This window comes from Apus apus, chromosome Z (assembly GCF_020740795.1).
Source record: "Apus apus isolate bApuApu2 chromosome Z, bApuApu2.pri.cur, whole genome shotgun sequence".
In the NCBI taxonomy this organism is placed as follows: Eukaryota; Metazoa; Chordata; class Aves; order Apodiformes; family Apodidae; genus Apus; species Apus apus.
Window position 1 is genome coordinate 10,527,460 of NC_067312.1, and position 26,375 is coordinate 10,553,834.

The 26,375-nt window shown below is 58.3% G+C and overlaps 2 protein-coding genes across 10 annotated transcripts in view; both read right to left on the reverse strand.

The window, feature by feature from the left end:
• Nucleotides 1-600: 600 nt before the first annotated feature.
• Nucleotides 601-5,002, reverse strand: STOML2 (stomatin like 2). The gene is made up of 8 exons (XM_051642740.1): nt 4,928-5,002; nt 4,040-4,192; nt 3,631-3,730; nt 2,912-2,970; nt 2,453-2,554; nt 1,725-1,859; nt 1,094-1,241; nt 601-623 (listed from the first exon to the last, which is right to left on the reverse strand). Exons 1-8 carry the CDS (start codon nt 4,982-4,984, stop codon nt 601-603), a joined length of 777 nt encoding a protein of 258 aa, XP_051498700.1. The 5' UTR covers nt 4,985-5,002.
• Nucleotides 5,003-6,226: 1,224 nt separating this feature from the next.
• ATOSB (atos homolog B) overlaps nt 6,227-26,375 on the reverse strand; it is a 39,109-nt gene continuing 18,960 nt past the window's right edge. For 5 of the 9 annotated variants that reach the window (XM_051642010.1, XM_051642011.1, XM_051642012.1 and 2 more), the window contains 9 exons: nt 15,074-15,166; nt 13,649-13,850; nt 10,647-11,888; nt 9,053-9,111; nt 8,680-8,776; nt 8,069-8,227; nt 7,589-7,657; nt 6,922-7,127; nt 6,227-6,658 (listed from right to left, as the gene is read on the reverse strand). In XM_051642010.1, the coding sequence (XP_051497970.1) occupies nt 6,505-6,658; nt 6,922-7,127; nt 7,589-7,657; nt 8,069-8,227; nt 8,680-8,776; nt 9,053-9,111; nt 10,647-11,723 (1,821 nt within the window). In that variant the 5' untranslated portion in view covers nt 11,724-11,888; nt 13,649-13,850; nt 15,074-15,166 and the 3' untranslated portion in view covers nt 6,227-6,504. Of the gene's footprint in view, nt 6,659-6,921; nt 7,128-7,588; nt 7,658-8,068; nt 8,228-8,679; nt 8,777-9,052; nt 9,112-10,646; nt 11,889-13,305; nt 13,398-13,648; nt 13,851-15,073; nt 15,167-17,320; nt 17,418-18,908; nt 18,932-19,854; nt 19,882-26,375 lie in introns of those variants that run through there. The other 4 variants (XM_051642009.1, XM_051642015.1, XM_051642016.1 and 1 more) reach the window with 4 other exon arrangements.

Below are 26,375 nucleotides of genomic sequence, written 5' to 3' on the forward strand. Positions count from 1 at the left end.
CAGGGATGTGGTCTCTTCCTGGGAGCATCACCCCTTGGTGCAGAGGGATACAGGGTTGTCAGGGTTGGAAGGGACCTCTGAAGACCAACTCCCTGCTAGAGCAGGATCACCTACAGTAGATCACACAGGAACACATCCAGATAGGTTTTGAATGTCTCCAGAGAAGGAGACTCCACAACCTCTCTGGGCAGCCTGTTCCAGTGCTCTGTCACTCTCACAGTCAAGTTATGTTCGGCTTGAACCTTCTGTGCTCCAGCTTGTGTTCACTGCCCCTTGTCCTGCCACTGGACACCATGTCAAAGAGTCTGGTCCCATCCCCCTGACAACACCCTTTAAACATTTATAAGCATTGATGAGATCCCTCCTCAGCCTTCTCCTCCCCAGGCTGAACAAACCCAGGTCTTTCAGCCTTTCCTTGTAGGGCAGATGCTTCATTCCTCTAATAATCTTTGTGGCCCTGCACTTCCAATAGTTCCTTATCATTCATAAACTGGGGAACCCAGAACTGCACACAGTATTCCAGCTGTGGCCTCACCAGGGCAAAGTAGGGGGGGAGGAGAACCTCCTTCAACCTGCTGGCCACACTTTTCTTCATGCACCTCAGATGGCAATGACCCTCTTGGCTGCCAGGGCACATTGCTGGCTCACAGTCAGCCTGTTGTCCACCAGGACCCTGAAGTGCTACTTCCCAGAGCTGCTCTCCAGCAGGTCAGCCCCCAGCCTCTTCTGATACGTGGGGTCATTCTTCCCCAGATGCAGTACTCTACACTCACTTTTGTTGAATTTCATTTTCTCCCTACCCAGCTCTCCAGCCTGTCCATGCCACACTGGATGGCAACCCAGCCTTCTGGTGTGTCAGCCACTCCTCCCAGTTTTGTATCATCAGCAAACTTGCTACTGGTGCACTCTTGTCCCTTCATCCAGGTCATTGATGCCTATACTGAACAGGGCTGCACACAGTACTGACCCCGGGGGGACACCACTAGACACAGGTTTCCAACTAGACTCTGCGCCACTGACCACAATTATTTGAGCCCACAGACACCACCCCACCTCGCCCCCCACCAGGCCCCACACGTTCCTCCCCAAGCACCACCTGCAGCTTTGTTGATTTGTTGGGCCTTCTCAGCTTCTGATGCCAGGATCTGAGCCTGCTTCTGCCCCTCAGCCACGTTGATGGCCGATTCCCGCGTCCCCTCCGACTCCAGCACCGTCGCCCGCTTCCGTCGCTCTGCCTCCACCTGCCAACATGGGTCAGAAGCCAGCCTGAAAATCCCCCTCCATGGGTGAGGATGGTGAGGACATGCTCCTGTGCCCCACCTGGGGAAGCGTGGCTTGGCACAGGACAAGGACACAAGCAGAGAACATGGAACAATCCCTGATGAGGGTTGCTTCTGCTCCTTAGCCTTGTCCACACCTAATCAGACAGCCTCCCCCACCCCTGCTCTTCCAGCCTGGAGATCTGGCACCAGCTTTTCTCAAAGGAATACCTCCAGCTCTGGGATTTGCTTCCTACAGAGCCTTAACAAGAGCCGGCAGGGCCACCACTGCCAAAATGAGGACAGGAATTATCTACTCAATCTCTATGTTTGCAGCTGGAGTGCGAACAGGCTTCCTTCACCCCAGGAAGAGCCAGTGCTGCCAGCTCTGGACAGAGAACAACCATGTTGTATGGAAGGGGAGAACTCCCTCTTCTTCCAGACTGCCCTCCCTGAGAACCAGACCTGCATCTGCATAGATTCCTTCACACGTGGGGGCACGTGGATGTCCTTGATCTCGTAGCGCAGGCAGCGGATGCCCCAGCAGTCCGAGGCCTGGTTGATGGCATCCACAATGTTGGCATTGAGGGACTCCCGTTCCTGGGAGGCACAAACGAAAGGGCAGAGAGCAAAGCAGAGGCATTTAGCATGAGAGGAGGGAAATAGGCACCTCCCCTGACAGGCCAAAGTTGGCAAAAAACCCCCATCTCCACAGGCATGAGGCAGTGGCAAAAGGGTCATCTCCTCCTAGGGAGGGCAACACCCAGCCTGAAACTGCTGAGATACAAACATCTGCCATACATCTGGGTACAAACATCATCCATGAACACAAACAGCTCCTGCTTCTGCACGAGGGTTACAGCCCCCTGAACCAGGTCAGCCAGGACACTTTTGCTGCTGGGCCTGGGCAAAGAGTCACTGGCACAAGAGAAAGTCAGCAGGACCAGCTGAGTCTGGGCAGGCTCCACCCACCACCCTTTCTAGCTGACCCAGGGAAGCTAAAAAATAGCTTCCAGTCAATACAAACCAACAACCTGAAACAAGACTCATCTTCAAGGGTTCACTAATGGGTCCCCTGAAACACAAGGGTGTGGGGAGGGTGTTTTGCTGCTCAGTGTACCAGCCTGCCCACCCAGTCTGCCCCAGGATTTGGACAGACACTGGCAGCTCCCTCATCCACCTTCCCGGCTCACCCGGAAGACTCTGTCAAGGGAGAGTTTGCCAAGTTCAGATCTCATGGTTGTCTGGGCCAGCTGGGTCACAGCATACTCAGGATCTTCCACCCCGTAGCTGGCCTGAAGAGCAGAAGCAAAGGACAGTGCCGATGGCAGTGCTGAGAGAGACCCCGAACAAGTCAGGATGGGCAAACACTGAGATGAGAAGCCTGCCACAGACACCCTCGCCAAAGAAAGCAGAGTCCAGAGCTGAGATCTGCCTTCCTCTCCTTCCCCATTTCCCTGGGGAAGGCACTGGGGCACTTGCTGGGGGCAGCTAGGTGGGCAGAGGCTGATGCCCACATTGTGGGGAGAATGGAGCCAGGCAAGTGGGGTGGGAGGAGCAGCAGAGGCAGACCCTGCTGGGGGAGGGGGTCTGGGGGTCTGTCTGGCCCTGGGGGGTCTGCAGGCCTGGCTCAGGCCCTGCAGGGACGGTACCTTGTAGGGGTCTATAACCCGCAGGTAGAGCACACCATCGATCTGCAGGGTGACGTTATCTGCCGGGAGAAAACAGCACCTCCTGTTGACTGAAGCAGCAAAACAAAAACACAGCAACGCCCCTTCCCTTCCCCCCGGGAGAACAAGCAGAGCTAGGCAGGGTCATCCCTTCCCGGAGTCAGCAGCATGGCATGGAGGAGGGGTGGGCTGAAAAGGATCTCCTTATCCAAAAGGCTTTGTAATAAGGACCTTGCAGAAAACACTACATTTTGACATTTTAAATCTACGGGAAGTCTCAGGTCTGCAGACCAAAAGCCTTCCATTCTGTAGTTATCTTCACAAATGAAGATTTAAGGAAAAGACCAAACCAAAAAAGCTTAATACTAGCATTGTGACAGAGCTGTCCATTAACCTAGTGTGAAATATTTCTTACAGAAACACAGAGGTTTTTTCTAGTTCAACACAAGAACACATGTGAGAACAGACTCCTGCCTAGGTGCATTCAACCCAGCAAGGAGGGGCAGCCACAGCCCTGAGTGGGCAGATGGGACCTTCTGGGGTTTTCCTGCTCTCAGTGTCAGGAGTGTGGCCAAACCCCACATCCCAGGGACAGGACTGGCTGCAGCAGCCCGGGTCACTTCCACTCCTCCCACGCTGTCACCTTGCTCCACCAGCACACAGGGGAAGAAACCAGTCAGGATGCAGAAGCTGTTCCTCACCTAGGGTGACAGCTGACTGCTCTGGGACGTTAATGACGATTTCTTTGAGGCTCTGCACGTAACGAATCCGATCCAGCAGAGGGATGAGGAAGTTCAAACCCTGGGAAAAGGGTATGATTAGATGGCTGAGCCCTCTAATCTGGGGTTTTCCTCCCCAGAGAGCTCAGTCAGACTAGAGAGAGCTGTGGGAACTAAGACCAAGTGCCCTACACACTGCAGATAGCTCAGGCAGAGCGCATGTGCTTTACACACAGTGGAAATTCAGGCTTCTCCCTGCTCCACCCAAGGAAATCAGCCAAAAATCTAGAAGAATAAGCACACCATCCGCCGAATCCTCGCGCAGAGGACACGCCTCGCTACAGCTTTAGGTATCTGCTGAATCCAGAAGGGGAGAAAAGCATCTCCTTACAGGCTCGAGGATTCGGTGGAACTTGCCCATCCTCTCCACCACCCAAGCCTCCTGCTGGGGCACGAAGAGCACCCCGATGTTCATGGGCAGGCCAGAGGTCCAGCGGTGCGGCGCCGGGGCCAGCCATGCCGAACGCTTCAGCTGCTGGGAGCGCTGGAGAAAGGAAGAGGAATGGCATGGAGGCCAGCTGCCAGCACCTTGGAGCCCAGCACCACCCCTGCTCTCCCGTCGGGGATCCCTGCTGGCAGCCCCCACCCAGCAGGGCAGGAGGCAGCGCTGGTGCCACAGACAGGCCCACGCCTGTCGCACGGGCTGAGACCCGGGCCCCGGGGCCAGCCCGAGCTCCAGAGCTTCCCCTGCAGGGGTTGGGGAGGCTCAGCCCCACGCTTGGAGCTTCCTCCGTGCTCCCCCTTCCCGCACGACACTGGGGGGAGAAATCAAGCGTCCCTGACACCGTAACCAAAAGGAAGGCGCGGGCGAGATCTCTTCTGCCCCTGCACCCTGGCCAAAACCCCCTCCTCCCACCCCCTTCCCAGCCCCAGGCCACCCCCCTTTAACAGCCTATCCCTCCCCAGCCGAGGCCGCTTGTCGCCGCCCACCCCCCGAAAAGACCTGCTTCCCGCGGGCACCCCCTCCTCCTCCCTACAGCCCCCCCGCAGTGCCCCCCACGCCCGGCTCTCCCCACATCCCCCCTGCACCTCGATCCAAACACCACCCCCCCCCCAATCCTTTTCTCCTACACCCCTTTCCCTCACACCTCCCCTCCAGCCCTCTCCTCCACCTCACCGCTCCCCCCTACCAACACCCCCCCACCCTCTTCGGAACCCTCCCGCTCCCCAGCACCCCCATCCCTGCCCGGCTCCCCGCAGCCCCGGACCCCCCCCCCACCTGCAGCAGGCCGAGGCCGAGGCCGGGCCCGGCCCGGCTCCCCGCCCGCGCCAGCATCGCCGCTCCGCCCGCCCCGCTCCGCCCGCCCCGCTCGTCGCCGCCGCCGCCGCCGCCCGCCCCGGAAAGGCCCGCGGGCTGTTCCGGGTGCGCTGCCCGCACCGCTCCCCGCCGCCCCGGCAGCCGCGGCCCCGCGTTCCGCCCTCCTCCCCCCCCCGCCGGGAGCCTGCGCGGATTTGGGGGGGGGGCGGAAAACCCCCGAGGTCGGTCTCCAAACGGGCGTTTATTAAATTAGAAACAAACACGAAAAGCACAGGTACCGCAGCCCCCCAACCACCCCCCCCCCCCCCTCCCGTCGAAGAGCGGGGCCCCCGGGGGAAGTCTGGGGGGGGGTGGGGGGGGGATACCGGGAGGCGGGGACCCGGTGCCGGGGGGTGGGAAGGGGGGGTGGGGGGGGCACGGGGGGAGCAGGGACGCGGTGTGTGCGGGGAAGGTCCCGGCGGGGCGGGGGAGGCGGTGGGAAGCGGGGCCCGAGCCCCTCAGCCGCTCCCGGGGTACGGGGGGAGCCCCGGACACCCCCAGCCCTGCCAGCCGGGGCACAGCGGGGTGCGGGGGCCTGTCCCCCCTCAGACCCCAGCCTGAGCCGGCCCCCCCCGGAGCCCAGCGGAGATGCCAGGTGAGGAGGGGGTGCCGGTGGGCTTCAAGCTGGTTGGTTTTTTTTTCCCATCCCCGCTGTGACCCACCCAGCCCGGGCTCGGCAGCCGAGGCTGCAGCAGGGACAGGCACTGCTCCGGGTCCCGCCAGGCTTCTGCTGTTTCCCCTCTTCCCTGGGGCTCTGGCCCATCCTCCAGCGCCCCATCCCCCTGCCAGGTCCCTACCCCTGTGACAGCCACCCCTCTCATCCCCAGGAGCTGCAGAAACGGCCCTTTCCTTTCCCAACCACAGACTCCTTGGGTTCTGGCTTTCCCTAAGGGGTGACACGGCAAGTCCAGGCCTCCCCGGGCTGCAGCCCAGCAGGTCTTGGCTTTTCCCAGGCCTTTTCCCACAGCCCCGCCCTGGGAGCCGTCACCCTCTGTTCCACATCCCAGCTGCCCCCATCCCCACCCCCCCAGGGTCCCCGCAGCCCTGCCCCAAGCCAGGGAAGAACAGCACAGCACCGCCAATCCTCTGCAGAAGCCTCCTCTGCGCTCCCAGCAACAATAAATACTAATAAATACAAACACTTCCACACTTTCTGCTCCCAACCCTGGGACCAGCATGACCACCTGGAGCCGCTCCCCCCCCCCCCACCCCCCACTCCTCTCTCCCTTCCCCTGGCTCCAGCCAATTCTCCAATCTGGAAGCAGCACTGCCAAGGCTTGGGCACATCCCTGGAACACCAGGGCTGCTCCCGATCCCCTGTCCCTCCTGCTGAAGCCTCCAGTCAGTGCTCCCAGCCCTGTGGCAGGGCACGGGCACAGCATCTGTGCTGCTCAGGACAGGAAGGACAATATTCCAAGGCAGTGCTTGCTTGCTGACCCTTTCCTCATTAATCCCCAAAGTGCTGGGCTGGAGGCTCCCCTGTGGCCTTGGGGGGGTGGTCAGGCCCGGGGTGAGTAGCAGGGGTTCCTTGGCATCTCCGTGAAGGATTTCAGTTCATAAGGGATCCCCGAGTCAACCTCAATGGACTTCCGTGAGAAGAGCAGCCGGATGTCGTTGTGAAGGTAGATCTTCCCCGACTTGGAGCTGTGGAACCTGCGTGGAGAGGAGAACAGGGACCTCAGGCTCCCAGGCAAGGACAGGACACACCCAGGGCGGGGGGAACGACCCCCTTGCCTAGTTTGAATCCTGGTCCAGCTGGCCAGTAGCTCTGACCCCCCTGAAGGTTCTCCCCAGGACAAGGGGGTCAGGCTGCCACCCCCTCGAGCCTCTGCCCTGCAGGTTTGGGGGGGGCTGCTCTCCCATGTGTCCCTGCCTGGGGGTGACCCTGGGTGCCCACCCCTCCTAGTGTGTCCTACCTTAGGTGCATCAGGTAGCAGAGGACCCTGCGGGGCGGGCCAGTCCCCAGCAGGTCGCTGAGGCCCGTGGTGGCCCCTTCCCCCTCCCCGACAGGCACCAGGAAGATGCGATGGCGTAGGAAGGTCATGTGGTTGGCTGGCATGTCCTGGAAGTCGTATGTCACCAAAAACATCTTCACCACAGTCTTGTTGGGGTTAAATAAGGTCTGGGGGCAGAGAGGTAGGGGGTGAGACTGGGAAGGGCACAGGAATGGATCCCTGGGGCAGGGCTGGGATATCTGGGGGCAGCACCAGTAGGCTCAAGGGTCCAGAAAGCCCCACACCAGCCCCAAAGGTGTGGGGGCCTGAGGCCCACAAGGTTGGTTCTTTCCACTCACCTCCAACTCTGTGCTCCCACCGCATCCCACCCCCACTCTCTTGCCAAGACCCCCGTCCCTTCCCAGCATCTTCCCGCTCTCCATCTCCCACCGCCTCTGTGCCAGGACCCCAGGGACCCTGTGCTCCCCTCTGCTGTGCAGCCTTGGTGGCCACGTACCCTCCCTGCACAGGCTTTCTGCCTGCTGCCCAGCCAAACTGTAACGGAGCATATCCACCCTGGGGGGGCAACTGGAGCCCATGGGATCCTCTCCTCAAGGCACTGAGGGAGGTCAGGGGACAGACAACTCACCACTTGGATGGTTCCAGCTTTGGGCACACTGTAACCCTTCTTTCCCAAGGCCTCCAAGTCAATTACTCCCTGGGGCAAAAGAAACAGTCTGTGAGAGGGAGAAAGCCCATGGAGAGCCCAGCTGAGACCCAGCAGGGGGCCAAGAGACCCCCTCACCACGAACACCTGCCACAAGGCAGCAGGAAGCAGCCCAGCTCAGCCTCTCTCTGGACCGGGGGATGAACAAGCAGCCACACAAGAGGTGACAGCAAAGCAACAGCCACCAGGCAGCTGGCCAGCAGCCTGCCTGTTTCTGTGCCTGCAAGGGTTCCCTCTGTGTCTTTTTTTGGGGGTTAAAAAACTGCTCCTGGCACTGCTAGAGGCCTCCAGGGGGCTGCTCAAGCCGCGCTCTCCGGAGCGGGGCAGCCCCCAGGATGCAGGGCGCCTGGGTGCAGCCCCCACTCACCTCCCCCAGGCTCCCAGCCCTCCCTGTCCGCGTACCAGGAAAGGCGAGGGCGCGCTGTGCTCCGAGATGTCGAAGTAGGTGACATCCACGGGCAGGGTGACGTGCTGGGGGCAGTAGGAGCCGCTGGCGCCGATCTCTGCCGTGAAGCCCTCGATCCTTCCCGACGGCGCAAAGCGCCCTTTCAGAATGGACTCCTGAGAGAGGAGGGACACGCTGGGGACCTTCAAACACCAGTCCTGCCCCTCGCCACAAGCTGCAGGGGAGATCACCCCCATCTCCACCTCTTGCCCTGCTTGTCCTCACATGTTGCCCAGCTTCCTGGAGACTTATCTGTAAGAGGCCCTGGCTGCTCACTGTGAGACAGACCCATCCCAAATTGGCGTCTAACACGGAGAAGCAGCGAGAGCACCTCAGCTTAGACCTGCAGCAGCCATCTCAGCAGGGTCCCGGGGCCTGGCATTTCCTCTAAGGATCTGCTGGCTCGATGGTGGCTGTGTGACACGGCCACTGCATGCTAGGCCCTTGGAGACAAACAGCCCAGCTCCATACCAGGGATTCTGTCAGGTTCAACCTCCCACATCTGCTGCCAGCCCATCCTGGAACCCAGAGGACCCATCTCCCCTCTCTGGCAGGTGGGTGCTGTTACCTCAAAGTTGCCCAGCAGAGCATGGCTGATGGTGGTGGTGGCCCAGGGTGCTGCAGAGGACCTGGTACCCCTCCGGAGGCCGCTCCGGAGATGTCGCCTTTGAGAGAAGAGAGAAGACTGGTGTCAGACTGGAGAGCATGCGGCCCCAGGCTGCCCTCTCCAGGTCCCCCTGTCCCTTTCTTTAGTAGAGGTTGAAACCATTTTTCTCCTCACCAGGGGAAGAAGAAACCTCTCTCTGCCTCACAGCCTGGGGTTTTGCGGAGGGGAGGCCCCTGGGGCAGGGAAGGGACTCAACCTGACCCTCCCTCAGGGCTGTGGGGTGCTGGGCACCCCAAGCCCCACCTCCACCCCTCAGGGCTGCTGGGACACTCACGATTTCAGGCGCAGACCACTCTTGAGCCTCCTCCCGACCACAGTGCAGTCCGCAGAGCTCTGGAGGGGACACGAAACAGAACAGTGTTAGGGCAGCAACAGGAGACTGCACACCGCCATGGAGGTGCCATGGCCCCTGGGCCCTGCCCCACAAGGGTCCCAGCAGCTCAGAGAGGCTCCCACCCATGGGGAGCTGTCAGCAGCCTCTGCAAGGGTGGCCACCTGCTGTGTCTGGTGGAGATGTGGGGCTGCCCAAACCCCACTCTGGGGTGAGGGTGTTGGTACCCAAGCCGAGGGTGCAGCACACAGCTCCTACCTTGCAAAGCAGGTCTCAGTGGCAAGATACCCCCAGAGCCATGCACCAACACCCCCTTGCACCTCCCAGGAAAGGGTAACACATACAATGAAGCTCCCCGACCAGCCCTGGAAAAGTGATTCCTGGTGATTCATGCAAAGTCCTCAGTTGTGCTGCGAGGCAGAGGGTCCTGGTGCCCACCCCTGCCCCCAGCCAGGCTCCCACAGCTGTGGGCTGGGGGGATAGAGCCAGGGCCACACAGCAACCTCCTTTTAAAGATGTCCCCTTTTCAGGGGTTTTCCCTTCTGGAAGCCACACAAAAGGCAGCACAACACAAAGGGATGATGGAGCTGGCTGGCATGACCAGGCAGGAAAACCCAGGGAAGCTGCTGGAGGGCTTCACTTTGCAAGGGCAGTGCTGGGGGCAGCCAGGCTGAGGGAGAGCCACCAACATGGCACAATGGCAGGGACAGGGCTGTGCCCCATGGATGGCGTGTCCCACTTCAAGCAGCAAGAAGCCAGGGCAGCTCTGCTTTCAGTCCCTGTGGGTCCGTGCACTGTGAGATACCCCAGGGAAAGAGAAGAACGTGCCAGCTCTGGCATGAGTCTGCTGCAGCCTCAGCTGGCAGGACATGACTAATCTAGGGAGCTGGCAGGAGGGGCTGGTAAGCAGGGAATAATTGCAGGCAGCTCCTGAGCTGCCCGGGTGTTTGCAAACCTCTGGAGTCTGCCTCATTTCTGAGTTTGTGGCACCCCGGAGACATCCCACAGGCACCCCAGACATTCAGAAAAGCCAATGGCATCTCTGCACACAGCACTGAGGCTCCCACTCCCTGGCCAGGGCATGTCCACTCCCACTCCCTGCCACTAAACCCTTGCCCTGATGGATATCATGGCCAGGGACCCAAGCATCCCACCCCTCTGCCTTCCTCCTCCTAAGGAAGGCAGAAGACAGCCACTCTTCCCAAGCCTGCTGGTCAGGCTGGCTTAACATGAAGTTGTCAGACCCTGACTGTGGCCCAACTCTCACTGTCACAGGGAGGTCGTGTCCTGTTTGGGCAAGGCTCTCCAGGCTAGACAGCTGGTTGCAAGCAGAGGATCAAGTGATTACAATGTGTCAGGGGTTGGTGACAATCTATAAATGGTGAGTCCCAGGGCTGACTGTCAGCCACTGTCCTGCTCACACCAGTTCTGTGGCACTGGGACAGGACAGGGTCCTGTGCCACCATAAACAACATCGCCAACAAGGACAGCTCCAAGTTCTGGGTGACCCTGAGACATGCCCATGACTGATGCTCACCTTGGCCATGGGAAGCAGGTGGTTCCAGAACGGGGCCCCCTTGGCATCGGTGCTGCGGCAGGACGTGGGCACTGGATGGCATGGCAGGACCCTCTTCTTCCTTGCTGGAGGGGACAGGCCCTCATCCTCAGAGCAGGAGTCAGCCACACCCTCACCAGCAGGCAGCAGCTTCCTTTTGGCTGGGCAGCTGCTGCCAGCACTGAGCTGGTTGTTCCCGCAGGGAGTTTTCTCCAGGGAGCTCAGGTTGCTGGGCTCAGGGCTGAGCACTGTCTGCAGTGGCTCATTGCCCCTGCTGGCCACCACTGGCCCTTCCTCTTCTCCACTAGCCCCACTGCTGTAAGCTGGGCTGCTCCCTGGCTTATCTCTCTTCTCACTAGAGTCCAACTGGGCTGTTTGTGCAATACTGTGCAAATCAAGGTGAAGTAAGTTGTGGCCACTTGCCCGTTCCCCATTCTCTCCATAGTCTGTAGGCTGATCCCCCGACGAGACAGTACAACTATCTCTCTTGTGCAAAGTACTGCAAGCAATGTGCTGGGGCCAGGGGGAGAAGGACACATCCTGCGACTTGTGCTCCCTGCTGGCCTTGGGGCTGTGGCTTGGGCTGCCCTCACACCGGTGCTCCACCACCCGCAGCCCGCTGTGGGAGAAGTGCTGGGCAGAGCCGCACAGGGACAGCTCCTCCACCAGCAGGCCATCTTCAAAGGTATTGTCATCATCCAGGGGAGCCTGCCCAGGGCCCCCATCACGTTTGCTGGTCACCCCTCCACCACCCCAGGGAGTTCGTTTGGGATCTCGTCCCCCCTCGGGAATTCGCTGCTCAGGGTAACCCCTCTTGATGGCTGGCCGGCTGCCTGCCCGCTGCTCCGTGCTCTCAGGGGAGCTGGAGAGATGGGAGAAGATGGAGACCTGGTAAACCTTCTGGCGCTTGATCTCTGTCTCATTGTAGCCCATGAGGATGCTGCGGTGGGTGCACTGCTGCGAGGGGGGCTCCAAGGACCCCTCTCCACCGGGCGGGGACAGGCTGGGATCCGTGCCGTGCTCCGGGGGCAGGGAGGTCTCTGTGTGGATGTGCCTCATGGAGCCTTACTTGCCTGGACTCCGAGTGGAGCTGGAGTCAGAACAGCCCATGCAGCAGCAGGAGGGGGACTGTAAAGTGCCACAGACCAGTGTGTGGGAGAGGGACCCCCTTGCTCAGGACGTCCGGGTGAGCCCTCTGCTACAGGACGCTCTGCAGTGCAGCATCTGGAAAGAGAGAGCAGGAGGAAGAGATCAGCCCAGGACTGCTGTCCTGGTCTGGGCTTTTGGCCACCAGGGACCTGCTGGGACATGTAGCCACACTCGGATCACCCTCTCTGGGGACGGAAAGAGCAACCAGGCTGACGTGGCTCTCTGAGGAGCCCTGCAGCGTCACCCAGGTTGGAAGGAACTTTAGATTCCAAGCCCCCTGCCACGGGCAGGGACACCTATCACTACAAAATGTTGCACAGGATCAGCACTTCCTTCTTTTTGTGGGCACAGAAAGGAGTCTCCAGCTAGGCTGGAGGCCACTGGGGACAAGTCTGGACAAGTGGGGAGAACGGGGCCTGCCCTCTTCCGGGGACTTGATGTGCTTGTGTTGTTCTAGAGCGCAGGAATCAGGCAGGCGGGACCAGTCCCAGGGGTTCAGGACTGTGATCATTGCTTGGGGCAACAGTAACAAGATGTCCTAGCACTGGCCAAGAAGACCTGCCCCATCTACACACACTGGTGGCCTGTGCTGCCAACCCCGTGGCAGGGACATAAACGTGGCTAGGCAGCCTGGGGAAACCTGACCTAATGTCACAGCACTGTCAGCTTGGACCAGAGACCTCCATCACCTCAAGGAGCAGCCAGGTAGTACCAGGAGCTCCAGGGCCCACCATGGGCTCCTGCACCATCCACACACTCCTTCCTTCCCCAAGGGCCTGACCTGCTCTGTCTTTCACAGCTCCTCATTTCATTTTCAGCTCAGTTTGCTGTGATAATCCAGGCCATGCGATTTTCTGCCATGAAGAATACTGAAATGCCTGCAAGAACTAGGGAGATGCAGGAAAAGTCACTGGCAGATCAAGGAGCTCCTGAGCCTGACAAACTGCCCATGCCTGGCAGCTCTGTCCTCACAGCTGTCTGCTTTTGTGGAGCTTAGGGGCAGGTGAGCAGCTGGGGAATTGGGACTCCAAGTGGGTCAAGGCTGCAGGAGGTATTTTGAACCCTGATACAATGGGGATGTGAAAGTGGCAGACCACAGTGGTTGAACACAGGTATTTCGTGTAAAAGGAGTGATAGGAGGTATCATGCACCAGGACATGCTGGGGGCTGACCAGCTGGAAAGCAGCTTTGCAGAAAAAGCTCTGGGTGTCCTGGTGGACACCAAGGTGACTGTGATCCAGCAATGTGCCCTTGCCACAAAAGGGAAACAATGTCCCCAGCTGCATTATGCACAGCCTTGGCAGCAGGTTGAGGGAACTGATCCTTCCTCTCTGCTCAACACTGAGGCTGCAGCTGAGAAAGTGCAGCAAAGTGCTACTATCATAATTAAGGGACTGGACCGCCTCTGCTATGAGGAAAGGCTGTGAGACCTGGGACTGTTCAACCTGGAAAAGGGAAGGCTCAGGGGGATCTTATCAACATATTCAAATACCTGGTGGTGGGGTGCAAAGAAGACAGAGCCAGGCTCTTCCCAGTAACAGGACAAGAGGCAATGGGCACAAAGTGGAGCAGAGGAAGTTCTGTCTGAAAAGCAGGAAACACTTTTTTACTGTGAGGGTGACTGAGCACTGGCACAGGTTACCTATAAAGGCTGTGAGCTCTCCATCCTGGGAGATACTCAAAAGCTGCCTGGACATGGTTTTGGGCAATGGGCCTAGGTTGCCCTGCCTGAGCAGACGGGTTGGACCAGATGACCTCCAGGACTCCCTGCCAACCTCAAGAACCTCTGTGTAACCCACCGTGCTGCAGCCTGTCCTGACTGCCCCCACACTCACCTCTCTGCAGCAAAGCCCTGCTCCGCTCCGGATGAACCTCCCTGTCCTGCAGTGGGCGGTCGTTGGCACAACTGGCTGAAGACACCTGCCAGCCTGGCACCCCCCAGAAGCGGCGTGGCTGCCGTGGAATGGCTCCCACCATCACGGTGTGCCTCCGAACCTCTGCACTGCCCTCTCCAGCTCTTCAGTGTCCACAGTGGCTCTGAGGGGAAGGAAAGCAGGAGATGCAGGGCTGGAGTGATCCAGATACTTTCTGCGAGACAGACAGGAGGGTACTGCGGGGTCACAGGCAGAGGAGGCAGCATTGAGGCTCAGCTGCTCTCAACCTCCTATCCTGGTTTGCTGGGGCACAATTATAGAATCGATTTTCTGTTTAGGGAAGCTGTAATTTTTGAGAAGACTGCTGCACCTGATGTTTTGAGAACAAAGCTGAGGAGACACTTTGTTCAGTTTGTGGCCAGCCACTGTGTGTGGGTTTTGATAGTGACCAAGGTCTTCAGTGGTTCTGAGCTGGCCAGGTTCTGGGGCCAGGAGGAGCAAAACCGAGGGCAAATGACCCAAGCTGCCCAACTGAAGTACCCCATCCCATAAATATCACTCCCATTCTAAACTGAGAAGTTTGCTGAGGATGGGGCTTTTCCTCAATGACTGCTGTCCCTGCAGGGTCTCACCCATCATTCTGACCCCCAAGGCCTCCTCTCCTGTTTGCTGTGACCATCACGCTCTGGCTGGAGCTGTGGAGCCATTCACTGCTGGGAGCACATAGCTTATGACCACTACATGGGCTGAGTATAACTTTGTACTTCGTATTAGCAGTAGCTTTAACAGTAGTTCTTCATTATTGTTTTAGCAAATCTGGTTTCATTTCAACCCACAAGCCTCCTTCTTTTTTCCCTTGATTTCCCCTCTCAGATGAGGAGGGGTCACCCGGTGATGGAACAACTGCCTAAACGTAAACACCTCCCAGACCCAAAGGCCACATGCATCTTGGCCATCTGAGGCTACCACCTTGATTTCCATTTAAACCACAAACACTGCAAGCTAAGCTGTGAACTCTCATACCTGGCTTGTATTTTACATGCCTTTTGCAGGCCTTCCTGTATGAAACGCTGTGCACACGAACAGATCCCCCTTTCTTTCTGGTGAGCATTTCATGCCTTTCTTTCCAAAACACTGCAGATCACCAGCAACCTCTGGGCCCCCAGCTAGCTGCTGGTCTCCTATCCACCTCCTACCCCTTTCACCCACAGCACGGGACATTCTCACCCTACAGACAAGGAAAAGAGCTTGCAATTGTTACTTCCAACATGAGATGCCAGGCAGGGAAGGCAGAAACCAGGACGCTGACAGCCTGGAGCCATGACAGCCCCCCACCAGCTTCCCCCAGCAGAAAGACAGCAGACCTTTCATCTGCACAGCACTCACCTGCTCAGATGTGTCCTTGATGCACAGCAGAGATTTGCAGATGCAACACAGCTCCCCTGCGGTCATAATCCACCAGCACTGCAGCTTGAATGCCTGGAAAACCGCAAGGAGGAGAGTCAGCTCGGGCAGAAGCTCCTAGTGCAGCACCTTCAGAGCGGGAAGGAGCCTTTGGGCACCTCCACACTCAACTCCCCTGTGGCAGGAGCAGTCCACGACTTTGCTGGACCAGGAACCTCCAGGTGAAGGAGGAAATGCTGCCCAGCCCTGGGGACCATGCCCTCCCCGCCTCCCTCTCCACGCAGCCCTTGACCAGGGGCTCCCTGTAGGGGCTGTCCAGAGGGAAGCCACCATCTGTCCCACTGGGCATCCCAACCCAGCAGCAAGCACTGCTCTGAAGGCTGGAAACAGCAGGGCCAGGAAGACGAACCAAATACCTGAAGGGACGCTCAGAGGCACCAAACAACCAAGCACAGCCCCTTTCTGGCACCCTGGTCTGGCAAGTTCTGCACCCCATCATCCCACAGGTGGGAAGCCAGCTTCAGCAGGTCACTCACTGTGCTCGCTGCCTGACCTCGCCTGCCCCAGGAAACAGGCTGCTCTTTCATTACATTCCAGTAAGATTTGTAATTAGCAGGCAGTCACGACCAGTCCCTGAGAGTCAGCCAGGCCAAAAGCCACCACCAGCAGTGCCAGGGCAGGGCACCACCAGCAACCAGCCAGCACAGAGATCCAATACGTCAGCTCCTAAAGATCACTTGCAGCAGGGCAAATCAACGCCACAGCGTAACAAACGCCGGGTCCAACGCCTCAACAAAAGCTCTTTGTCAAGGTCAGCTCCTCCTGGCAGCCCGCGTGGGGCCTGCACCAAGGCAGGTGGAAAAGCACACGACTGCCCACGTGTGAGCAAGGTGGCAACACACTGTGCTCAGCCTCTCTGGAAGGCTGCTGCTTCCCTCCTCCATCCCCAGGGGAGATTTGTACCACAGCTTCCATGGCACAGTCCCCCACAGGGAGGAAGCCACATCCTTCCTGCATGTGTCCACGCCAGGACAAATACACAGTTTCACCTGCATCCTTTCTTTCTCCTTCTCACATTCCTGTGCTCTCGCAGCCCTTTGCTCCATCAGGAGCCCCTCTCCACCAGGAGAGGCTGACATGCTGACAGCACAAACCCATCCCAGCCAACAACTCAACACCAGTCACCCATGACGCCAGCACTAACCAGCAGGGCACAGGCCCAGTGGAAGGGGCTGCACTCTGTTTTGCCAGCCCAGATACTGTTCCTTGAAGCATTGTGCTGGGGAAGGCCAGGATTCCCTAGCCCACCCCAAAAGTGCCTCCAAGTACACCTTGGGACCTTCTTGTACATCCCCTTGGAGAACTGCCCATCAAGTCTGGAGCACAGCACTGCTCATCACCTTCCTTGAGATGCAAGGCACCATATCCAGGAGAGGATCCCATCCCCATTACCCTCACCTTGGTTGTGTTTAGGTCCATCTCCCATGGCAGTTCCTCCTCAGTGGGGGCCCAGCCAGGTTGCAGCAGGGCTCAGGCTCTTACAGCAGCCAGTGAGAGCCCACTGCTCCCCTACAGAGCAAGGGAGCAACACAGGGACCAGGGATGGGTAGGTGGTATCTGCTCACCTCTCCCTTCTCCTTCTCTTGAGCCAGGCATCTCCAGAGCTGTATTTCTGACCACCCAGCTGGGACAGAACCAGATGCAGGTCCGCACCAGCTCAGCTGAGCAGCACAGGTACCATCTCCTGAATGCAGCACATGGAGCTCCATGTGCCCAAGCCAAGGGTTTGGCCTCTCCTAAGCCCAAGTGATGCTGATTTTGCCAGTGTTTCAGCCTATGCTGGTGCTCTGACTATAAGACAGAAATTAAAGGGCTCTGTCTGTTCGGAGAAGTCCATCCAGAGCTCCTCCAGCTCTCTGCCTGGCTCCTGCCAAGCTCTCAGTCCCCGCTTAGTGCTCAGGAGGAGCCCTGTGCTTTTGCCAGGGTCTCCTAGCACCCAGGTCCAGCACTATGCCAGGCACAGCTGTCCTCTCTTTCCTCCAGCCCACCGAGGCCAGGGGAAGGACTACAGCTCAGCAGCCACCAGATACCAGGTGCCAAAGGACCTGCAAGAGTGTGTCCTGTGCACTGGGGTAGAGACACCACCTTCCCCAGGGACACTGAGCCACTGGATCTTGATGCAGGATGACACAGCAAGGCCTGTGGGAGGATGTCAGGGACTTGGCTTACCTGCTGGTTTCATTCCTATTAGCACATCCAGGGGGAACCCAAGATTAACAGATCATGGTCTCACTCTGGTGGCAACAGAGCAGGATGGCAGGTGAGGAAGGGTCCTTGGCTGGGCAACGCAGCAGCTATACCACCTGCCGGGCTGTGGCCTGCAAAAGGATCTGTTGCTGTTTTACCTGCCCTGTACCAGCCAGAAAGGAAGCAGGACGGGTGCAGGGGCAGCTCTGCCAGGCAGGGGGGCATCTGTTGTGGGGCAGAACCAGCAGAGCCTGGCAGGGCTGGCAGCACAGCACTGGTAGAAGGAAGAGAGCAAGAGCTGTGCCCGAAGGGGCCAGTTAGACCATAAAAAAACCCCCAAACCAACCCCAAAGGGGCTTTAACTGCCTTCCTCCCTTCTGCATGTCCCTCTTGGGACACGCTATGTGGACCTTCACAGCCTCACTGCTTCACACAGGAACCACGCAGGCAGGAAGGGAAGGAGCTATCATTACACGAGGGCAAATAACCATCCTTGGCACAAGCAGAGCACAGGGCAAGAGAAGCAGCAACAGAAATTGCTAGAAACAGGCTGCCTGGAGGATAAATTGCAGCTCCATCCATCCTATCTGAACCCAAGGAGAAGGAAGGAAATCTAACCAGCACAATTACAAACCCAGAAGCTCCCTGGCACAGGCTAAGCAGAGCTTGAGAAGCACCAGCAGGCAGAAAGTTTCCATCACAAACCTGAAGGATGGCAGCACCAGCAACAATGCTGCCACCAGAGAAGTGTTTCTCCACAGCCTGACAGATCAGGCAGTATCAACATCAGGAGAGAGACAGACACATGAGGCTGGAGACCACCTCCAGTGCTGTCCATAGGAGGGGTGGCAATCTGGGAGAGAAGCTGGTTAGAGAGATGCTAGAGGAGCAAACTACCTGAAGAGAAAGACAACCAGCGTGGATGTGGCTCTGGCACTTCCCAGGGATTCAGGTTTGGGAGGATGAAGCTCAAGTTTGGAGGAAAGAAAGGAGAGGGAGGATGGAGAGGGAGGGAGGATGGAGAGGGAGGATCCTTGCCCCACTGCAAGGGCAAGCACTGCTCTTGGGGGTCCTTATCAGGCCTCCTGCCATGCCAGATTTATGCAGCTGCAGAGCCTCGCTCAGTACTGACCCCTGTACTGGTAATGGGGAGGAAGCCCCTGCCCAGAGGAGAAGGATGGGGCAAGGGGCAGTGCCCACATTATGAGTGCAAGCTCCTCAATACCACCCGAAGCAGCTTCTACAGAGACTAACCCAACACCTCCCCCAGACCACAGAACCTCTGTTGCGAGGTGCTGCTGCTGCCTTTCCTCCCATCTGAGCAAGAGGACACTAATGGGGTGCAGAAGCCCCCGGGGACAGAGCAGCCCTCCCTGCAGGATGCCTCGCTGGGGCTAGAGGCTGCAGCAGTCTCCTGTGGGGCTGAGGTCTGCCCAGCGGTGCCTCCCCAGCCCCAAGCACAGGTGCCACAGCAATGGAGCCCTTCTGCTCAGCCGACCCAGGAGAACACAATGAAACCACCCCCAGGAGATCAGAGAGCCAGAGCAGAGCTCCTGGCCCGGAGGCTTACCCCTGCTCCCTCAGATGTCCCACGTCTCGGCAGGGATGGCCTCCACACACCTTGCCCAGGTGCCTCGCGTGCAGCCAGCGGTGCTGACAATAGCTTGCAGCTGGGAAGGGGACTCAGGGTCTGCAGGCAGATCCTACTCTGCTACAGCCACCTGTGTAACAGCTCTCCCCCAACGCTCAACGCCCCCCCCCCCCACCCCTGCCCCATCAGCCTCCCCTCCATGCACGACTGCCCCACTTCCCAGGAAAGCTCAGTCAGAGAATGAAAAGCAGCTTAAAATCCAGCAGGACAATCGGGCAGCTCTCCAAAGCCGGCAGATCCCCCTGCCCACCCAGCTACCAGCAGGCTCAAACCTCAGCGATCCAGCCCATGGCCGCCCAGCCCCAGCATTCAACCAGGAGCCCAGGAAACCTGCAGCAGGGGCAAATCCCATGCAGCAGCCGCTCACGGGGAGGACAGCCCAGGTTGAGGACAGACCTTTGTCTCTGCCTGCCTGTCTCGCTTGCTGGCTGCTGGAGGAGGAAGAGGGGGGCGGTGGGGGACAGCAAGCAAAGATAACACCCCTAGGAGGGATGTCACAGCCACGTTAATCACTTGGAATTCCAGCCAGCGCAGACCCGGGCGCCGCAAATATGGGCAGCAAATGGAGATGCTCAAAGCTCTGAAATAATTGGATCCTTTCACAAGAGCCGAGCCCAGAATCCAGCACAGGAATTCAGTCCCCGCTGGAAGTCGAGAGATCAAATGCGCGGAGAGGCAGGCGCAGCACGAGCAATCCTCAGCCGCTGCCGTGCCCGGCTCCGCAGCCCCCGGCGCTGCTCTCCTCTCCTCTCCTCTCCACTCCTCTCAGGTGCCTTTCCCAGCGGGAGCGAGAGGGGACCGAAGCCGAGCGCCCCAGACCCCCGCCGAGCCCAGCTGCGGACCGGCCCCTTCCCATCCAACTTACTCCACTTGTGGCAAGGGGCAGCAATGCTGCCAAGGCGGTAAGAGGAGGAAGCCAGTGGCCTCGAAGACTTGCTCGACCGGAGGAACAGCCTAGGGAAAAGGAGACCCCCGAAGCTGCTGGCTGATCTCCACAGCCCAGAAAGGGAGGTGCCCAGCCCAGCAGGCTTGCCAGCCCGCATCACGTTCCCGGCAAGACGCACACAAGGCACATGGAGGCTCCTGCTCGGCGCCTCAACGGCAATGAAAAGGCACAGAGGCTTCTGCCAGAAAACAAAGAGGCAGCGGCAGAGCTGGGGGTGGGGAAAACTCTCCGCTGCCCAAGAGGATCCCTGCAGAGGCAGCAAGATGCTGCTGGGCTCCACCGCGGCTACTCACCCCCTCTTGCCCGAGGTGGCAGCCCCTGCCCGGGGCAGGGAGCCGGGAGGGCGGGCCAGCCCCCGCTGCCCTCCCGGAGGCAGTGCCGGGTGGGAAGTGCTGGAGGACGCAAGCCAGGCCCTGGACAACAGCTGGCCACGAAGGGAAAATTCCTCCAGGCTGGCTCCGCTTCATAAAACGCTTGGTCTTTTCACCTCGGGCTGGCTGCCGTGCCCCACCGCTCCCGGGGGAGGGCACAGCCGGCAAGCCCCGACACCGGGGCAGCCTGCCGAGCCCAGAGCCGCTGACCTTGCACCGGCACAGCAGCCCCGACAGTCACCCCCGGGCAACAAAGAGAGCACCCGCAGAGAAAGCGAGCCCCTAGCCACCCAGGCACAGCTCCCTGCCAGTCCTCACGTCCCTCTCCAGGGGCAGCGGACCGAGGGACAGGGAGCTCAGCCCCTGCATGACCACTCAGACCTGCTGCTCCACTCCAGATCTTGGTGCCAGCTGCAACTGATGGAAAATTTTCCACCGTTTGGTGATTACCAAGTCATGTGCCTGTGCAGCTGGTCACAGGATGGCTGGGAGAAGGCAAATATGGGTGCTGGCAGAAAGGCAGGGATCACCTCTGCTCTGTGGAGTCTCTGGCTGTGACCAGGGCACCAACAGGCTGCCACAATTCAAGTTCAATAAGGACATTTGTCCAAGGGAGACACGCTCTAGGTCTGAGCAGGACTAAACACTCACCATACTAAGTGATGCACAAGTGTTAGCTGTAAAAGTCCTTTTTATCTGATGTCCCAAGAGAAGGAATGATGGCATGGGGTTGGTGTCTGCATCAAAAGCCCTGCAAATCCTATTCCAACCCATTTAACTCAACTCCCAGCCAGTTGCTTACTGGCAACTCCCGTCCCATCAGCTCCATCCCAGGCCATGCACCATGGGAAGTGTGATCATACAGTGTTAGAACAACCCAGCCCACTCTCCATCACCATGAGCCAGGGACACAAACACGAGTCTCTGGCAGGGAGCTCCAGTGGCAGGGTGAGGCTTTGCCAGCAGCAGAAGACAGCAGAGCAGCCAACAGGTGATGGGATCCTTTTTGCTCCTACCTCTGCCCTCTCTTGTCTTCTCCCCTCAGTCTCTGCCACCTACAGCCACAGCCCCATCTTCCCTCCTTACCAAGTGAGCTCCTTCTCTGCTCTGACGGCCCCCGTGCTGCCTGATCCCAGGCACACACCACTTCACCTTTCCACATCCTTCACACGGCAGCTGGGCTCTGCACCCCCACAAACATGCTCCTCTTCGCTCCCACCCCAGCCCTGTCCTCCACCACCATCAGACCTTGCCTTGCTTACATGCACGTTCCCAACGTCCCCAGCTCTTCACCTGTGCTCTCTGGCCTCCTGACTGCTGCAGCTTATGCCATAGCTTACCTCAATCTCCCTCCATCCCTGGGTGCCACCCACCCACAGCCCTGCCAGCTCAAGCCTCCTTGCACCCACTCCACCAATGCATCCCAGACATCCATCTGGGAGGGCCACAGCAATGTCACCTTTCCCTACCTCCACGAACAGCCGCCAGGACACCAGGGAGCAGCAGAGAAGGTCCCAGGGATGCTGCATTACCCTGAGCATCAAAGCTACATATGTGAAGCTACAAAGAACCTGCAGTGGGGAGGGGAGCAAGGATTGTGCAGGCACCACTGACCCCGTGGGAACTGCCCGTCCCCACTGCAACCCCTCTTGCAATACACTTCCTTTTACTGTAAGAGCCCTCCAAGGGAGGTGCTTGGGCACAGGCACTTGGGCCAACAGCTTGGTGTTAACCAAGCTGCAGCCTGCAGATAAGGCTGCAGCAGCTGTGGGGACATTGTGCACCTTTTCTGCTCTCCATGCCAAGCACCTACGTGGCACGGGGGAGGAGATAACACACAGACACACACACATATGGTCGTGTGTACCCAAGCAACTCACCCTTTTCCAGCAGCAAATTAGAAAGTCTCAAGTCTAGCACAGGGCAGTGCAGGGGCACAGGCTGGGCAAGGATTCGGGCCACAAGGGTGAGGCTTTGTTCATCTTTGATTGTAAAGAGCTGGACACAGCCAGGAAAGGAGGAATCCCACCCTGAATTCAATGTCCTGAGGGTGAAACACCCTGCTGGCATTAGGATAAGGATGCCACAGCTGTCACCTAGACACTTACACTGTTGCTCATTATAGAGGCACAAACGTGAGTGCACAAGCCCCTTTGAAGGGAAACAAAGGGGTAGGAAGACCTGGCACATCTGACTGCAGGCACATCCTCACACAGGGAAGTGGGAGACACAGTCTTGCCCCTATTTCATCTGTGAAACCAGCAAACTTCCTGGTGCACACACCCTCACCCACCCACAGGGTTCCACTGACAGCAGAGCCCTCTGCCCAGTGCATCCACCACCCCTCCCCAGGGTCAGGCTTCTGCAGGGCTGCCAGGGCTCCAGGCAACGCAGATGGCCCTCGGATGGAGGGGGGATCCACCTGGCACCTGCACACTGTGTGGAGATGGAGGAAGCCAAGGCTCAGCTGGTGCTTCATGTCAGGAGGAGGCCAGAGAGGACGTGCCTCCATGGCTATCTGGCCTGTGCAGCCCACAGGGACTACACAGCACTAGGACACCAGCATATCAACATCCACATCTTCACAGAAGTGATAATGAACAGGGCTCAAGATGCAGCTATGTCCCCAGACAACCTGCCTGCACTGGACATTAGCCCCCTCCCACAAAGAGGTGAAGGCCCCCAAACTCTGCTTGCTGCCAGTGTTTCAGCCCTTTCACATAAAGCTCAGAGACCTCAGAAACCAGCTTAAGTCTGGCAACTGGGTCCAAAACACCTTCAACTCTGGCAGCTAAAGATGTAGACATCTCCCAAGAGCCAACCCCACAAGAATGACAGAGCCCTGAAGAGATGCGAGAGCTCTCCACAGACTACCAGAAACCAGCTCATCCCTGGCCATCCAGGGATTTACCCATGCAGCTGGGAATGGACCTCAGGGGCCTCTTGGATCAGGCTACTGGACCCTGCTGCTCTTCATGCACGGGGTGTTGTAACAGGGACACCCAAGTAATGCAAGAGTGCCCAGAGCAGTATTGAGTAACGAGTGGGCTACTGGGGAAGGGAGAGCCGACAGTGCTCTGAGTGAGATGGCAGCCCAGCATCAATAAGCCCCAGGGAAAAGCTGAGAGGAGCAACTTGAACAGGGGCCTGGGGACAAACACAGGCTCATGGGAACTTCCTAGACCTGGAAAACCCACATAAAACCACCCAGGGAGCCTGGACATCTTCTGAGCCTCTGTCAAGCATAGAGGCAGATGTAGCTACAGCTGGGGGTCAGCTCTGCCCAGGCACCGTGGCTACACACAGCCCCCTTTACTCTGCTTCATTACTCTTGCAGATGGGACAGAGCAAACACCAAAAATCCTCTGAACACCTATACACTGGACATGGGCTTCTGCAGCATCAGGCACCAGGGCCAAAGCTCACAGACACAAAAATTCACAGAGGGAAGTTGTTTCTGAAGACAAGGCTGATAAGGCTGCCAGCAGCCAGCCTTGCAGAAGAACAGGATCAGGAAAAGAGCAGCCATGAGAATAAAAGGCTGGCAAAGAAACAGAAAATACTGGGATCACGTAATTCTTTCCAGACAGTTCTTTGGGCTCATCTCACCCTCCATCTGCTCCCTATCTGCTCAGGATGGTCAGGCAGCTGGAGCCTTTAAAAAGGCTACTGGTGACTTCCCCCACAATTGACAGTGTCTCTGGGGCAGGACCACAGGGAAGATGAATGCAGAGTTCTTCCAGTGTCCTCCCCAGCCTCCCAGCTACGCCAGCACCCCCCTACAGACCACAGCTCTGCACAGTCAGCAGAGCAAGGTGAATGGTTTATTGCCCTGTGCTTTATTGCCCAATGGCTTTTTGTGCCCATGCAGGGAGGGAGAACGTGGACCTCTGGAGAGATGGCTAAGACAGGTGGAGGCAAAGCAGTGGATGTGCAGTGCTGCTAAGGCACTGCATCCATTCCCCAGCACTACTATGTATGGACCAGAAGAACCAAGCCAGGAGAAGAGGATGGACACAACACCCCGATCCCTCCATTCACCTACAAACTGGTCAGTCTAACAGGCCATGAGCTTCTTCACATTGCCAAGTGCCTGAAAACTGCAGAACTGGGGAACAACAGTGGGAACGGACCTCAGGGTGTTTCAAGCCAATCCTGCTCACAGCAGGTCCAAAGCTGAGCAGGTTGCTCAGGGCTTGCCTCTGCCAACCACTGAACCTCTCCAAATGTGGAGACTGACCGCTTCCTTCTCTGGGCCCTGCTCCAGAGTCTAACCACCCTTCTGGGGAAATACTTTTCCTAATATCTAATCAGTTTTTCCCATGTGTGCCATTGCTTCTCATCCTGTCCCTGGGCACTTCCCAGGAGAGCTCAGCTTCAGCTCTCAAAACCTGCAGCTGCCAGCAGGGGTGGGAGCTCCCTTTGCTGCTTTCCCTTTCCCAGGCTGCCCAAACCCACAGCTGCCAGCGTCTGCTCCCAGTGTGCTGCAGCACACCAGCAGCTCCACAGCACATCCAGAGCTCTGGAGATTGCTGGAGATCATTAGTCTCCACCCTGCTCAGCCAAGGGTGCCACCAGGGGGGACACAGGGTGCCTGCAGCCAGCCCTGAGCAGCAGACACCTGCACACCTCAGAGGTGTTGGAAAAAAAAAAAAAAGAGACTCAACTCAACACTGAGACCAGTGGAGGACTGTTTTCATTCAGGTATTTGATCCTTGCTCTGTTTGGAAGCAATACCAAGTCAGTGCCTTTTGCAACACACCTAGGCCACTCCAAGCCAGGAGTCCCAAGTACCTGCTCCAAGTTTGGCCCTAAATACAGAAAGGTTTGGCTTCACCAAAGTGGCACTGACACCAGGCCTCCCTCCATCACGCCCATAGGGGACCTGCCCTCAGGAGTGATCAGCAGGACCATCACGAGCCAAGCTCAGCATAGACCAGCTGGGATAGACAGAGACCCACCGGCCCAGAGCAGGCCCCAGGATGAGGGCAGCAGCCATCCATGACCCTCACAACACCCCCCACAGGCTGCAGCAGAGGCCAGCTCCCATAAACGATTTCAGAGCCAGTGACCAACCATGACCCCAGATCTGCAGTGTATCATTTCCATCCCAGCTTTCTCTCCATGCTGCATTCCTTCAATCCAGAGCTATCTGTTCACCCCTCTCTTCTCCAGCAGGGATCATTCATTTTTCTATCCTACCTCAACTTGGAACAGATGGAAAGCTTACTGGGCAGGATCTGACCAGGCCAGAGACCTACTTAGCCTGCCCAGGGCTGCCTGCACAGGGACCCGGATGCACCCTACCACTGGAGGCTGGGATACCTGGTCACCACACTGGTCCCCTGCAGTGCTCATCTTCAGTCTCTGCTGGGAAAGCATCAGCACTGAGGATACCCCAAGACTCTCTGGGACAGCAAAGTACCCATGGCTGGAGGAGACACGGGCAAAGCACAGGTTCAGCATGTGGCTGAGCTGGATCCTGGCCCATTCCACAGGCACTGCCTCCACCTGCTAAGACCTGCACCTTTCTCAGCTCTCCTCCTGCACCCTGACCCCATCACTCAGAGGACTCAGCATGGGCTGCCAGGCCCTTGGGCTCCCTGAAAGCCCAGCCCTGGGACAGCACCTGCCCTCCACCTCCCACTGACTCATTCCCTGTGATTCACTCCCCCCTCCTGCCTGACTCACCCACTTCTGCCATAGCCATGTGTGTGCACACACACACACACACCTGGCCGCAGCCATTAGGGCAATGCCATGAACTCTGCATGGCAGCAAAACAGGCAGGGAGCCTGTCTCAGCTGTGCCCTCACCCTCACCTCCCATGGCACCCAGCAGCAGGAAGGACAGGGATGACACCACTTGCTCCAGTCCACAGCGAGAAGACGAGACGGGGCAGAAAGGCAGTCCAGGAGCACTGCTGTGTGCTAGTGCTGCTGAGATAAGGAGCAATGATGCAGGGGGGCTTCCTCCAGGCTCCAGGGCTGCCTTCCAGGCAAACCCACTGGCTTATCAGCCCCCCAGCAGCCTGGCCCCCAACGCTGGCTGTGGGAGGGTTACCCAGCA

Bases quoted from the DNA above. Each gene is read 5' to 3' on its own strand.
- STOML2 (XM_051642740.1), bottom strand. From the start codon at position 4,984: ATGCTGGCGCGGGCGGGGAGCCGGGCCGGGCCCGGCCTCGGCCTCGGC. The intron at 2,971-3,630 runs GTGAGGAACAGC...TTCTCCCGGCAG, and splicing joins GCAGTCAGCTGTCACCCTAG to ATAACGTCACCCTGCAGATC. The intron at 624-1,093 runs GTGCTTGGGGAG...GTGCCCTGGCAG, and splicing joins AATCAACAAAGCTGCAGGTG to CCAAGAGGGTCATTGCCATC.